Source organism: Corylus avellana, chromosome ca6, assembly GCF_901000735.1.
Source record: "Corylus avellana chromosome ca6, CavTom2PMs-1.0".
Taxonomy (NCBI): Eukaryota; Viridiplantae; Streptophyta; class Magnoliopsida; order Fagales; family Betulaceae; genus Corylus; species Corylus avellana.
The window spans coordinates 24058903-24074842 of record NC_081546.1 but is presented as its reverse complement, the minus strand read 5'-3'; the positions used below and the strand labels follow the sequence as shown (position 1 = coordinate 24074842).

General features: G+C 35.3%; 2 protein-coding genes and 1 pseudogene across 2 annotated transcripts; 2 read left to right on the top strand and 1 right to left on the bottom strand.

The window, feature by feature from the left end:
- The window catches only part of LOC132185418 (purple acid phosphatase 17-like), a 5680-nt pseudogene extending 3619 nt beyond the window's left edge, over positions 1-2061 (top strand).
- A 2845-nt stretch (positions 2062-4906) lies between these two features.
- Positions 4907-7624, top strand: LOC132183834 (purple acid phosphatase 3-like). Its single transcript, XM_059597285.1, has 7 exons — positions 4907-5178; positions 5315-5471; positions 6544-6651; positions 6749-6876; positions 6956-7084; positions 7200-7267; positions 7356-7624. The coding sequence occupies exons 1-7, from the start codon at positions 4969-4971 to the stop codon at positions 7564-7566; spliced, it is 1011 nt and encodes a 336-aa protein (XP_059453268.1). The 5' UTR covers positions 4907-4968; the 3' UTR covers positions 7567-7624.
- A 93-nt stretch (positions 7625-7717) lies between these two features.
- Positions 7718-10647, bottom strand: LOC132183833 (UV-B-induced protein At3g17800, chloroplastic). The gene is made up of 4 exons (XM_059597284.1): positions 10537-10647; positions 10278-10428; positions 9171-9463; positions 7718-8836 (listed from the first exon to the last, which is right to left on the bottom strand). The coding sequence occupies exons 2-4, from the start codon at positions 10416-10418 to the stop codon at positions 7993-7995; spliced, it is 1278 nt and encodes a 425-aa protein (XP_059453267.1). The 5' UTR covers positions 10419-10428; positions 10537-10647; the 3' UTR covers positions 7718-7992.
- Between the last annotated feature and the right edge of the window lie 5293 nt (positions 10648-15940).

Genomic DNA, 15940 nt, shown 5'->3' with positions numbered 1-15940 from the left:
CAATGGTACAGCGGTAAATTCTCATGAACACATATACACATACAAATACTCATAGGGTTTGGGTTAGGTACAATTCAAGTTGAAACTATCTGTCAGAATCGGATGTTCCATTCCCAATGAGTCCAGTTTCGAACTAGATCCATACAAATACTCATAGGGTTTGGCTTAGGTCTGGTTCAAGTTAGATCTATTGGAATCGGATGTTGCATTTCAATGAGTCCAGTTTCGAACTAGATCCATACAAATACTCATAGGCCAGGGTTTGGCTTAGATCCGCTTCAAGTTGAAACTAGATCTGTTGGAATCGGATGTTCCATTCCCAATGAGTCCAGTTTCGAACTAGATCCATTGGGATTGCAATGTGCATGTCCCATAACAAGATACAAAGAATACATGTCTCAATTCCAATGGGTCTAATTTCAATTAGAACTAAATCCGTTGAAATTAGAATGTGTTCCATAACATGACACAAGGAATATATGTCTCAATTCTAACGAGTCTAATTTTAGTTGGAATTTGACCCGTTAGTATTTAAATATGTGTCCCATAACAGGACAAAATGAATACATGTTCAAATCTCAATGAGTCCAGTTTTAGTTGAAAGTAGATCCGTTGGGATTAGAATGTGTCTTGTAACAGGACACAAGGAATACATATTCTAATCTGTCAATGGTTCAATTTTAATTGGAACTAGATCCGTTAGAACTAAATATTTGTTCCATAAAAGCACATAATGAATATATATCTCAATTTCAACGAGTCTCGTTTCAATTAGAATTGGACCCGTTAGAATTGGAATATGTGTTCCATAACAGGACACAAGGAATACATGTTCTAATTTCAATGGGTTAAGTTTCAAATGAAACTAGATCCGTTAGAATTAGAATGTGTCTCATAACAGGACACAAAGAATACATGTCTCAATCTCAACATGTTCAGTTTCAATGAGAAATAGATCTATTATAGTTGGAATATGTATCTCATAACAAGACACAAGACCATTTCCCACAAGGAATACATGTCTCCATCCCAACAGGTTTAGCTTCAATAAAAAGTGAACATGTTAGGATTGGAATATGTGCCCCACAACATGACACAAGGAATACATGTCCTAATTTCAACGGGTCGACTTCTAGTCCTAAGTTGAATCCGCATCATGCAGACATATGACCCTTTTGTCCCTTTCCCCATCTAACGTTCTAAGAAACAAAAACCATATTGTTCCAGTTTTGGGCAACCACGATTATAGAGGAGATGTTGAGGCACAATTGAACCCAATTCTTGGGAAAGTTGATAGCCGATGGCTTTGAGGGAGAAAGATCCTCTCCATTTCAAATAAAATGGAGGGAATTCATTTTGTTGTTTTAAAATGGTATTTTTGTCCAAAATGAAAAAAATTGCTCTCCATCAACTTAGGCAATGACAGAATTAGGGGGCCAGGGCCCTCTCAAAAATAAGGAAAAAATACTAAGTAAATAAATAAAATAAAAAATAAAAAGTAAAATAGGGCCAAATTTGGCCCTATTTTAAAATTTGTTGGCCCAATCCAATAAAAAAATTTGGTCTTATTTTTAATTTTTTTGAGCCATACCAATTAAGTTTTTTTATTGTTGACCCTGCTTACTTTCAAATGACCACTTTTTTTGCTTTTACGGTAATCTTTAGTTCATAAAAAACAACCATTTTTTTTTTTAATAAATAAAAGATAAAAAATTTGACTGAACCCTCCCATAAAATTTTTTGGTTCGGTCCCTGATATTAAGGTAATTAAGAAAAATGCCATTTTCTGAGCTCCCTTTCTGATCTACCTTCAATTTACCATACTTATGATTGGAGGGGTGTACTTAATTCCCCGGAAAGAATACCTCACAAAGCTCTCAAAGGTAATTCAAATGATGAGCTTTTAAGATTATCTGAAGGAAACAAAATCATTTTCTTCTTTATATCAAAGATCTAACAGATTCATTCATTTGGCTTCAAAATCAGGATGCAAACTGGAAAATTGTCGTTGGACATCATACTGTCAGAAGCATAGGGCACTACAAAAAACCAATAATTTAGTAACCAACCATTAGTGACGTGTCAAGCATATTGACACGTCACTAAAGTTTAGTGATGTGTGTGGCAAATTAACAAATTGGAAGTCTCTAATGAAAATTTAGTAACGTATCAAGTTTGTAATGCAGCTTCTACAAAGAAGGCACTTTGTACTACAATTTTCCTTTTCCTTTCTGGTTTTGGAAATCTTAAACCTTTTGGGTTGATATTGGAGCCTATGTGGAAATTGTAACAGGTTGTCCTTAAGTTACTAGGAAATTTTAAGGTTTCGATTCTTTTGAGAATGTGTTTTTTCAATTTTCTATTTTTTGTAAGGTAAAAGTAATTTTTGAGTGTGTTATGTTTTGAATTATATATATATATTTATATAGCTAAAAAAAAAATCTTAATAAAAGTCGTTGCTAAAGGAGAGCCGTAATTTTTGTTTTTTCCTTTGGCGAGAATTAGATGTGTTAATTTGATTTGGATCGGAATTTCGCTCTTACAATAATTGTCCAAATTATTTGTAGAGGGTACTTGTTCGGCCCCCCTAAACTCATCAAGGCATATATGTCTTCCAGTCTCCTTTATGTGGGTTCTGCAGCAAATTGCAAAAAATTCTTATTGATTCCATCTTATACTTACTTCCATTAGGTTGTCACCAAGAATTTTTCTGGCGTATTCTCACATTCGTTACTAATTTCCCTTTTTTTTTTCTTTTTTTTTTTTCAGGCGTTTATAACAAATGACAGCAAAATTAACGTCGGTTTTTTTTTTTTTTTTTTTTTTTTTTTTTTTTTGTAGTGGAAAATTGTAACAGGTTGTCCTTAATTAAGTCACTAGGAAATTTTAAGGTTTCCATGCTTTTGAGGATGTGTTTTTTGTATTTTTAAGATAAAGTAGTTTTGAATTCTTTGTTAATATTTTTATTATTTTTACTAGCAAGCTAAAAAACCAATCCTAATTAAAGTCGTTGCTAATGGAAAGCCTTAATTTTTTTTTTTTGTTTGCTTCGGCCAGAATGAGATGTGTTAATTAACTTAATTGATTTGGATCGGAATCTCCCACTTACAATAATTGTCCAAATTGTTTGTGGAGGTTATTTGTTCAGCCCCTAAACTCATCAAGACATATATGGGAAATGTTAGGTGTTCTTTTAGCATTCTCTTGGTGTCCTCTCAACTGTGATGTGTCTTTTAAAATTATCGTTTAGGAGGACACCAGAAGAACACTTAGCGTTTCCTGACATATATGTCCTCCGATCTCTTTTATGTGGGACCCGCAGCGGATTGCAAGAAATTCTTACTGAGTCGATCACTTATACGTACGTACTTCCATTAGGCTGTCACATATATGCACTAGGAATTTTTCTGGTGTATTCTCACATTCCCTACTAATTTTTTTTGTTTTCTTTTTCTTTTTTCATGCATTTATAACAAACGACAGCGAAATTAATATCGGGAATGGTTGACTTTTCATAGTCAGAGGATTTTTTTTTTTAATATATATACATATACATATATATTCATTCGTTTTTTACCTTTGGCAAGACAGAAATATCTTTCACATCTATTTTTGATTTGGGATATATACACACACACACACACACACGAGGATAAAGAATTTTATTAATTAGTGTGGAGAAGTCTTATAATTTGTGAGCTTCCATCTAAGTATAAATTTAAATAATTTGGTAGGAAAAACCTAATTACCCTCAATTTATAAACCTATAAAATTACGTAATTACCCTCAATTTCATAGGTTTTAATGAGAACAAAATTAGAATAGACAGCATCAAAATCCCACGTGAAATGCGTGAAATGATTTTCGTCCAATTAGAAGTAAATTAGTAACGGAGGGTATGAATTGAAAATTTTTGAAACTTTAAGGGTGTACATTATCAATTTTTAAACATATAAGTTCAAATTAAAAAAACTCCTGAAACTTCATAGGGGTAAAGTGAAATTTCCCTAGTAAATAAAGCTTATATCAAGTTGATCCCAACTCCCTAGGATACAAATAATCAAATATTATCTTAAAGTTGCTTGTGGTACGTTTCATTTTCAAATCCATCCTTTCGTTTAATTTTGTACAAATTTGTCCTTCTTTTCTAGGAATTCCTTACAAAATTACAGTTTTACTCCTAAATTAATAAAAATAAAATAAAAAACAACACACAAATGTGTCACATCATATTTTTTATTTTTATTTAGGAGTGGAAGTATCATTTTGTAAGGACAAACACACACATTATATATATCAAAACATATGTAAATTGTTTTGTGAGAGGAAGAAGCCAAAACATGAACATATATAGAGGAAGCTGCTAGGAAATTGACATGAAAGTGGCCACCAATATTGCTTAGGCAGTCAGAATCATTACAAAATCTAACTGGGATATACATCCAAATTTATTTTATAGGCCAATCAATTTTTCATTCGGAAGGTCTCAAAATATAAATGAAGGTTCAAATTTAACTTTATTAATAAGGGTCAAGCTTAATTTTTAATCCTAAAAATCAACTTAATAAAAAAAATTAAAAGAAAATTTGAAAACCAAAGCTTTCCTTCATCTAAATGTAGTTCCATCGCTATATATGTTGCATGCATATCGGGTTCGTTGACGCTGCGATGAACTTTTCGAAAGAACTAGACTGAAATAAGCTTCGAAAGCCGACGAACAAGCTTGGAAATGATCAACCATGTGTCATTTGTGATTTTGTAATCTTTTTGTTTTTGGCTTCCTCAGGATTCCATGAACAATAGGAGGAAAACCCAAAAACATGACAAAACAAGGTGTGTTAACATAGGAAGCTGCTAGGAAATTGTTATGCGGTACCCTTGCCTATATAAGACCAAGAATTACTCTATCCCAGTTATCATAAAGTCCCATATCGCTTAGATATCGCCAAAGCTCTGTTGTTTGCTTGCATGCATGTCATGGCTGGTTTTTGTGACCATGCCATAGCCATGTCCATGAGCCTTCTCTGCATGGTTTTTTTCTGTGTTTGCTTTCTTTCTATATCAGCTGAGCTTCAGAGGTTTGAACAACCCATTAAACCCAATGGCTCCCTAAGCTTTTTGGTGGTTGGAGATTGGGGAAGAAGAGGATATTTCAATCAATCTAAAGTTGCTGATCAGGTTACATTTTTCTTCCCTGAATTATAATTACAACTGCAATTAATTTTTCTTAATTAACTTTCAACGGTAACAATTCTACCGCAGAGGCTCTGGTTTCCATTTGTATTGAATTCTCAATGCATATAATATGTTGTAGATGGGGAGGATCGGGGAGAAGTTGGGCATAGATTTTGTGGTCTCTACTGGAGACAATTTTTATGAGGATGGACTCACCAGCATAAATGACCCTGTGTTTGAGAAGTCATTCACCAAAATCTACTCTGCTAAGAGCCTGCAAAAGCAATGGTACAGTGGTAAATTCTCAGGAACACATATACACATACATGTACTTATTGGGTTTGGCTTAGGTCCAATTCAAGTTGAAACTAGATCAGTTGGAATTAGAATATGTGTCCCATAACAGGACACAAGGAGTACATGCTCCAATCCCAATGGGTCCAATTTCAATTTTTTTTTTTTTTTTTTTTTTTTAATTCAGGTTCAGTTTCAGTTGGAACTAGATCCGTTGGGATTGCAATGTGCATGACACAAATTTCCTTTTCTGTCTTACAAAGAATACATATCTCAATTTCAATGGGTCCAATTGCAATTAGAACTAGATCAGTTGGAATTATAATGTGTTCCTTAACATGGCACAAGGAATACATGTCTCAATTTCAACGAGTTCAGTTTCAGTTGGAATTGGAGCCATTAGGATTGGAATATGTGTCTCATAACATGACAAAAGGAATATATGTTCTAATTTCAATGGATTTAGTTTTAGTTGGAACTAGATCCGTTGGGATTAGAATGTGTCCCATAATAGGACACAAAGAATACATATCTCAATCCCAATAGGTTTAGTTTCTTTTAAAACTAGATCCATTGAAACTGAAATATATGTTCCATAAAAGTACACAATGAATATATATCACAATTCCAACGAGTCTAGTTTTAATTAGAATTGAACCCGTTACAATTGGAATATGTGTTCCATAACATGACAAGGAATACATATTCTAATCTCAATGGATTCAATTTCAATTAGAACTAGATCCGTCGGGATTAGAATATGTCTCATAACAGGACACATAATACATGTCTCAATCTCAACAAGTTCAATTTCAATTAGAACTAGATTTGTTAGACTTGGAATATGTGTCCCATAACAACACAAGGAATACATGTCTCAATCCCAACAGGTCCAGTTTCAATTAAAAGTGAACCCGTTAAAATTGCATAACTGATAACATGACACAAGAAATACATGTCACAATTGCAACCGGTCGACTTCTAGTCCTAAGTTGAATCTGCACGCATACATATGACCCTTTTGTCCCTTTCCCCATCTAACGTTCTAAGAAACAAAAACCATATTTGTTCCAGTTTTGGGCAACCACGATTATAGAGGAGATGTTGAGGCACAATTGAACCCAATTCTTGGGAAAGTTGATAGCCGATGGTTTTGTCAAAGGTCCTTCGTTATCAACTCAGGTAAGAAAAATGCCATTTTCTAAGCTCCCCTTTCTGATGTACCTTCAATTTACAAATAAATGAACGTTTTATAGTTCATTTTTCTTGTAATTCTTAGAAATTGTGGAGATTTTCTTCGTGGACACAACTCCTTTCGTTGATAAGTACTTCTTGAGGCCGAAGCACCATACTTATGATTGGAGAGGTGTACTTCCCAGGAAAGAATACCTCACAAAGCTCTCAAAGGTAATTCAAATGATTGGAAACAAAATCATTTTCTTCTTTATATCAAAGATCAAACAGATTCATTTGGCTTCAAAATCAGGATCTTGATTCCGCGTTGGGAGATTCAACGGCAAACTGGAAAATTGTCGTTGGACATCATACTGTCAGAAGCATAGGGCATCATGGAGACACCATGGAGCTTGTAATGCAGCTTCTACCAATACTAGAGGTAAATCTTATACTTCGCACGCACACACGTGCCTGCAGCATGTGTGCGTGCGTGCAAGAGAGAGAGGAACATTGATGCAGCTTCTGAAACAAATTTCATCTTATATGACATACAGGAGCACAGTGTTGATATGTACATAAATGGGCATGACCATTGCTTGGAACACTTAACAAGCACTAGCAGGTATACACAATCAACCAAACCTTAACATGTCAGAGGGAACTAAAAAGTCTTTTATCAAGACCAGTAATGTAACTTGATCTTCATGCAGCAACATCCAATTTCTAACCAGCGGAGGTGGTTCAAAGGCATGGAAAGGTAATATCGGCAAATTCCAAGACCCAGTGAAATTTTACTACGATGGGCAGGGATTTATGTCAGTTGAACTTAAGCAGGCTGAAGCAAAGATTGTATTCTATGACATATTTGGCAAAGTTCTGCATAATTTTGATCTATCCAAGGAGCTCTACTCCAACATGTAGAGATATATTCAGAATATGATGATGTCTCTTATCTCTAATAAATGAATTTCATAACTCATCCCTTAACAATTTGTGCTTGCACTGCAGTTTGCAACAGTTTCTCTCATCTGTTTTTGCTATTAAAAGATAAGAAAGAACCAATCCACATGCATCCTAACAACATAACACACATTTTCTGTGCCTATAAGAATAAACAATGAGACACAAACATTCAAGTACATTTCACATAGAAAACCTGTCTATAGCTGCACAATCCTGAAATCCAACGACTTTGTTCCTTACGAAGATCAGAATAAAAATTGTTATGTACAGAACAATTAGCTCCAAATTTCTTGGTACCCATCACCAAAATTACACTCAAAACAAGCTTGGTCAGTTGTGCCTCCACTAGCAATTTGCTTTGGCAGGGATATAAGGGAACATAACTCAATTCATAACAAAATGGTACCTTGAATCCACGTAGCTCTCAACATCCCAGAGAAAAGAACCAAAAGTCACTGCCTCCAAGACAAGTCTCTTCAAACCACCAAAGCTAATCTTGATGAGTTCATCCTTGGAAGAATCCACCGTCCCCTGAGGTGTTATAACAATCTCAGGTCTTCCAAACAATGCCTCTGTATGCTTCTCAATGATGCTAACAGCCTCTTTGGATCTTATTGTGGCATATCTCTGAAGCGTCTCCCCATCAAAAGACATTACATAAGTTCTCAGACGAGAAGCCTTTAACCCATGACCAAAACCCCCAGGACTGATGCCACCGGCCCAGGAAGAGACTTCCGCTTCGGGATGGGATGATGCAGCCCTGTGAGAGACCTCCTCACCACTGGGTCTCATGTCTCCCCCCACAGCAGGCTGAATATTACTCTCTTCCTCATCCGATGCATTTGGAAGGACTTTCATTGTCTTCTCAAGCTGAAACCTCTGGTCAACACGCTTGAGGAAATATCCATACATCACAGATGCTGCATAGACTTGACCAACCCTGAGTTTGCTTATCTGCGCAACAGAGGTTGAATCACCTGCACGGTTCCCCAGAATCAGAGCTAGGTGGTTCTGGATCATCTCATACGCTTCAGGAGAGTGGAGCTCCTCAAGCTTCTCATCTTGGCTTGGCCAAATATCAACTCGGCCAGAAGTATCCGAGGAAGAGGGGGGGGCTATGGCGGGTATCAAAGAAACATTAGCATCCATGAATTTCTGCACCACCAATGCATATAAGATTTCTTCCAAAGCCTTTCTCCTTTCGATAGCCTTAACCTCAGCGATTCTCCTGACAATTTCAAAACACCATCAACACAATCAATATTTTCTCTTCAAAATTACAATTCTTTATTCAGTTCTCAAAGAAATTAATGGAAAGTGACAAAAAGAACGTTAAAAATTCTGCTTCTTTTTTAAAAAAAATTTCTGCCCAGTGTTTAATGATCAATCTAAGGACAATCCTACTAATAATAATGCAAAAAATATGCATGAAATTGAAATTTTTAACTACTCTACACTTTTTACAATTAACATGGGAATTTGTATCTCGAGAACTCGAAAAGAAAGTAATAACAAAATTCGTATGCAATTGACACTAGTTGATTGTGAAATGTTAAACCAACCTGTATAGAACTAAGTCAGTCCCAGAAGCAGAAGGCTCCTCCTTTTTCTCAGCATCACGATCAGTTTGGAGCTGTTCAAGCTGCTGCTCAACAGCAGCAGGCACAAGATGCGGGTGGCTTATTAGGATCTGTGACAGAAACTGACCAATCGGAGACTCCATCTGAAGCGGAGCAATTGGAGCACTCGATCCTGATGAGTCAGGAGACAATGACGCCCTCACCACCAGACATCTCCTGCTTCCAAAACCCACTCTACGATGTCCTGACTTTGGGTGAGAAATTGAAGCGCAATGCTGCAAAGCATCAATCACATGAAAAATTAATCAAATTCTGATGCACAAAGAGACAAAAAGGTGAGGCGAACCAACTATGATAGACCAAGCAGCCTCCATATGTAAAAGTAATACACATATTTCATCCGAAAGAGGATATTCAAACTTTTTTTGTTTTTGGATGGCTAAACATTCTTCATACCCTCATACAGGATTGAATTCATGACCTCACCCTTCACCCTTATATGAACTAGTAATGCACATGTTTCACCCAAAAAGAGGAAGGGAAAAAAAAAAAGTCTCCAAACTTTTTCTTCTTTATTTTTGGATAAGTAAACTGTACTCATGCACTCATATGGGATTGGATCCACCACCTCACTCTTCACCATATTTTCTAATTTTCACATGCACTAACTATATTTGTGCCTTGGGGGTCTCTACACTTGGATAAACGCACGCAGGATTCTATGCTCGAGTTCGAGCCTGCTGAGGAGCTTCAGGATATGTTCTCAAAAGACGCTCATATCAAAGAGTCTAAGCTACGAAATAAAACCGAGTGGTTGATATTTTTCAAGCAAAGGGAAAATTGAGCGCACAAGAATTCCTGCTCTTAATCCAAAACGAACCCAAAAACACATATTTCTCTACTCTAAAAATTCAAACAAAGAAAACAAGTGCGAAAAAAAAAATCCCAAAACAACCAATCAAAAACCCATGCAAAGGCGTTCCTTTGGCCCATTTTTGGGCCTCTTTAAACAGGGCTTCATTGCATTCATCAGACAACCATGCATAAACCTTAAATCCATCAAACCCCAAAACAAAAACGTTCGCATACCTTAATCGAGGGCAGGAACTTGGTACCGAAACGCACGAAACCGGGCCCGTTCGCAGTCAAAACACCCGATCTACCAGCAGAGTTGGACAGTCCAGATACGCCAAATGGAGATCGGACGACCGTCGCCGTCACTGATTCCATCCTCACCTCTCTGCAAAGCCCAAAAAAATCCCCCAAACATTCATAGAATTAGGAAGAAAAAAAAAAAAAACGAAAAATAACCCAAAAATGAAACAGATTGAATTAGGCAATACAATACCTTGGAAGCAGAAAGTAGGTGGGGAAGATAAACCCTAGAAAGTCACAGAAGAAAGAGAGAGAGATGAAGAATTTACAGGTGTGGATATCTTCTGCGTTGTTTGTTGGGCGAAAATCAGAGGTTTCTTCTATAATATACACGTTGTGATACACGTTGTTAAGGCGTGGGAAAAATAAATGCCCCTGGTGTTTCGGTTTATTACGCCGAAAACTTTCTTTTGGGTTTTGTAGTGTTGCAATTTTTATATGTATTTTTAAAAATTATTTTAATATAGTAAAGATACTTTATTTAAAATAAAAAATAAAATACTTTATTTCTAATATACTTTATGTCTTAGAAATTATTTTCTAATACGTGTATTTTGAGATAGAACCAAAAACATATAGATGAAGTATAGAGAACTCGTGGTAAGTACTATAATTTTTTTACAAACCAACATAACATTTTACGTAAGTGTTACATGACATAAAATGAGCGGAAAAAAAAAATTGATAGTAAATTGTTTACGTGGTAAGTGTCACGTTTATTACCACGTTAGTTTACGAAAATTGTAAGAGAATAACTTCAGGAGTTGGTGTAAACCAGCTCTTTTATGCATACTATTCAGCAAGTGACACCTTAGCATTTTAGAATAAACATAAGTTTAAAAAAAAACACTACTACACCAGATTATACTAAATTTTAGAAGAAAAAAATTAAAAAAACTAATTAATTTTTTTAAACAAAAATTGAAGGTGTGGCATTGGCCACCCATCCTCACTTGGAGTGGCTGGAGAGCCACCCTAAATGGGCAGAGGTGGCCCGCACAGCCACCCCCAGCCCATCTGGGGTGGCCGGCAAGCCACCCTCGCCCTCCTGCATATTTCTTAAAAAAAAAAAAAAAAAATTGAAGAAGCCTAATAATATGGTGTTTTGGTTCTTATTTCACTTGGTACAATAACCCTAGGCCGCCAATTTTTATTGATAGGCACAAAAAAAAAAAAAAAAAAAAAAATCTACTCCTTATAAAAGTTATCCTTAAATTATAATAACCTAATAAGTAATAACACCTCATTATTGTATTATAAAATATAACAAAAATACAAATAAAATACATTTTGAACAAGGGGAAAATTGAATAAAAGAGAAAAGAAAGTAATTACTCCCAATATTAGGGAAGGGATTGTTTGGTCATTGAAGCGTGCAAGCAGAAGATAATTTTGGGGGGTCAATTCTTCGCAAGATCTCTAGGTTGTGTGTAATGGGACCCATCTGGGGGTCACGTGTTTAATTCTTGTATAGCAAGGCGCTTGTGGTGGCCATGAAATTTGGTCTTTGAAAATTCCTTCGGTAAAAGGCCTACGCGTCTCATTTTGAATGGGCCATTTTTTTTGTGGTCGGCTTTGTGCAGTCAGAAATCAACCAAGACAGCCAATCAAAAGGCATGATATTTTAATATTATCCTAATACTATTTATAAATAAATAAAAAAGTTTTAATATTTTCTTAAGAAACCGACTTCCATGAATAATATTCGGTATAAATTTTTGTAAATGTTATACACCACTTAATAATTTTCATTAGATTAATATTGTTACAAAAAATTTACAGCAGGAATTAATACTGTACACTTGATTAATTTTAAAATGAATTGCTTTTAAAATTATAATTTGATTAAACTTAATAATGATAAATCATAAGCTCAATAACAATTTTAAAAGCAATATTATTTTTGGAATGACGCAAACGAGACTCCTAACATTACTCTTTACACCATCCAAAGGTGGGCATAGAACAAAAACCCGCCTTCAGAGGAGGGTAATTTTGAGTAATCGTCTACTCGTCCAAAATGGGCGGATTTCGCCTCTACCCGCCTATGTGAGAGCGGTTTTTAACTGTAGAATCTGATCACTCAGATCTTGCTGGGAATTTTCTTTCTTAGGGACTATATAAGCTGAGAACATATTGTTTGGCATGCATAGTTAGTAAAGCTAATACCTAAGATCACAGCTAATATGAGCTTTTGCACTCCAAAAGATAAGCTTCAAACTATGTATAATAGCAACTTCTTTTTATTTATTGTAGCACAATATCCAATTATTTTGTCTGGTAGCTTAATTCGCAGTGGACCACGCCTCATGAAGCGGATATCACTAGTTCGAATTCCTCCTCCCCCTTCCCTTATGTGAACACATTAAAAAAAAAAAAAAAAAAAAATCCTGTTATTTTGTTGTGTATTTTTCATCTTTCTCTCTCCCTCTTGTTTTAGGTCGAATTCCAAGGGATCCGGCTTGCATGCGGTAGTCACATGCGGTTGCCCAAAATAGTACCGTTTTCCACTGAATGGTACCATTTTCCACTCTTACAAAGTAGTTTTAAAATACAAATAATATAAAATTCATTAAAACTTAAAAATCATAAAACAATAATAATTAAAAAACTAAAAAATGTTTAAAAAAAAAAAAAAAAAAAGGAGAACCAGGCAGATTTCAGAGAGAGAAGGAGGCGGAGATTGAGAGAACCGAGAGGCAGAGAGAGAGGAAGAGGTGGCGCCGTGGGCAGTGTTGAGCGGCTGTGATCAACCCCGTTTCGGCAGGAAATAGCCGGATTTGCAGGCGTGCTCCGGTGAACTATTGCCGGAGGCCGGAGGCCTCTAAACTCCAAACTCCATTTCAATTGGTATAAATTATGGGTCCTATTTCAAATGGGTATTGAATTTGGGGGTTTCCTTCTATTGATTTTCTGGATGTAGCTTGAGTTTGTGGATATTTTGTTTGGTTGCTGAGAAAATGTTGGGGAATGGAAAGAAAATGTGTTTTGGAAAGATTGAGAGTTTTAATGGGGTCCTGCTCTTGTTTGATTTCTGGGTAATTCTCAGTGTTAAGGAAGAATGAATTAGTGCTCAATTTTGGGTAATTCTCTGTGTTTTCCTCCAGTTTTCCACCAACCAAACGAAAAAACAGAGCATAACCAAAACCCAAACGACAAGAAAAAAACCCAGAATACCAACATACCCAAAAGAGAAGAGAATAAGCCTGGTGCAAATCCTGGTTATCCACATGATCCTGAACCTCCACCTAGGCATGGGGCTCTGCCTGTCCTTCCAGCCTTGTAGAGCCACCTTCGTCGCCAGAAACCCCACCACTAAGGACACCCCGAAGAGCACGAGGTGAGAAGAGATCACGGTCCTCCATAGCTGGGGGATTGTGGAGGGATGAAAGTTCACTCTTCGGTAGAAATGGGAGCTAAAATGATTGGTGGGATTTGCCTTTGGGACCATCCCAAGGCCTTTGAGGGTGGCCCGGCCACCCCCAATGGCCATGGGGTGCCCAAATGGGGTGGCCGGCCACCACATTTGGGCAAGGGGTGGCTTTGGGTTTTATATTTTCTTTTTTCATTTTATTTTATTTTTGTTTTAATTTTTTAATATTTTTAGTTTTTTAATGATTGATTTTTTTTATAATTTTTATTTTTTAATGATTTATTTATTATTTTTTAAAAGAAAAGCACTTTTTAGTGCCCAAAATATTGCCGTTTTGGGCAACCGCATGCATGCGGTCGTTTTGACTACCGCATGCAAGCCGGATCCAGTTCCAAGTACTATTACTACTACCACCGCCACTCAATTTCAATGGCTTTTCCTCCGACGCCTTCTCGCCTTCCTTGCCATCGCCACTCTCGGGATCCACCAAACTCATCATTGAACACAACCCAGGCTCCAAATGTTAGAATATATTTAGTCTTGATTAATAATCAAATCATTGTTACCCTTCTTTTTATACTTCTTTTTATTTAGTTTTATACTTCTTTTTATTAAATGAGACACATGACACATTTTGATTGTGTATAACATAGCTATTAGAAATTAAACGGGATATAGATATAACTTAACCTAACAAATATATGCTTTAAGTGGTTAAGGCTTTGGCTAAACATGTTATTAGACCCTTAAACCCGAACAGTACCTGCGAGTACTGTTCGATTTCCATTTACAAGTACTTATGGTTAACTCCAAAGCTTACTCTGTTTGGGAATATGTTATAATCGATCATGGTGAAATTGTAATAACTGATTCATATGGGGTGTCAAAACTTCACAAAATGATTGTAATGACCTGGACATATAATGATTTCAGATTTTGTTTAACTTTAATTCTTTTATGGCAGATCGATCTATTACTTTTTTTTCTTTTCTTTTTTTAATTAAAGCGGGAAAGGGGGAAAAGGGAAAATCCATCTATTAGTTAAGTTGAATACAACATACTAAGATTTAACGTGACAATTAACAATTAGTTGTGACATAGATTTATATATGCATTGAACGGTTTTTGTCAAATAGCTGACCAAGGTAGGAATTTGAAATAGATAGTTTATTCCATAAATCTTTTAAGATACTTTTTCGTATCCAAAAAATCAGTTTGGAACAAAATGCAAACCCCAATTGACTAAATAAATGATGGGGAAAATGCACATTACTCTCGTAATGGAAATTAACCTCCAATGTTTAAAAATTGGTAATGTATTCTAATAAAGTATAAAAAATTTATAATGTGATCCATCCATCAATAATTTTCATTTTCTCTAACAGAAATTATTGAAATGACATAATTGCCCTTATATTTTTTAAAAAAATAATATTAAAAAAAAAATGCAGGTGGTCCATGGCCAAAGGGGTGGCCATATTTTATTTTATTTTTAATTATTTGTTTTCTGATTTTTGTTTTTTTAATTATTGGTAATTTTGGAGTTTTGTCAAAAAATATGGGGCAATTTTGAAAAGTATAGACAAACAAATGCATGTGAACTACACATGTGAAACTTTCAGTTAAATTAGATGGGAATGGCTAACAGATGTGTCACATTGTAAAAATTTTGATATTTTGTTTTGTTGGGATACATTATCAAACTGCATTTTCCCCATAAATAATTTGCCCTATATTGTACCACAAATTTGATCAACGATTCAAATAATTTTGATAGGGTGCTATCATGTTGCAAATAATCAATTCATTACGAGTAAAAAAATGGGTATAAAATCCCTGCAATTTTGATAGCATGTTGTCATGTTATAACCACTAATTTGATCTCTAGAAAATTCAGTAGCAGCTTGTCAATAAACATTATGGCTATGGGCTTTGCTTTTAACATGATTCATGTCTAAACCACGAAAATAAACAAAAAACATGATCCATGTAGAAAACGACCAACAATTGGAACAAATGGTACATATATATATATATATATATATATATATATATATATATGTACCATCTGTTCCAATTGTTGGTCTATATATATATATAAAAGAAATAAGAGAAAAGACAAGAAAAAGTGGATACGATTTTTTTTTTTTTCTTTTATTAACAAAAGGGCTGGTTAACCCAGGTTGGGCTAACCAGCCTTTTTGCACATTAAATATAAATAACC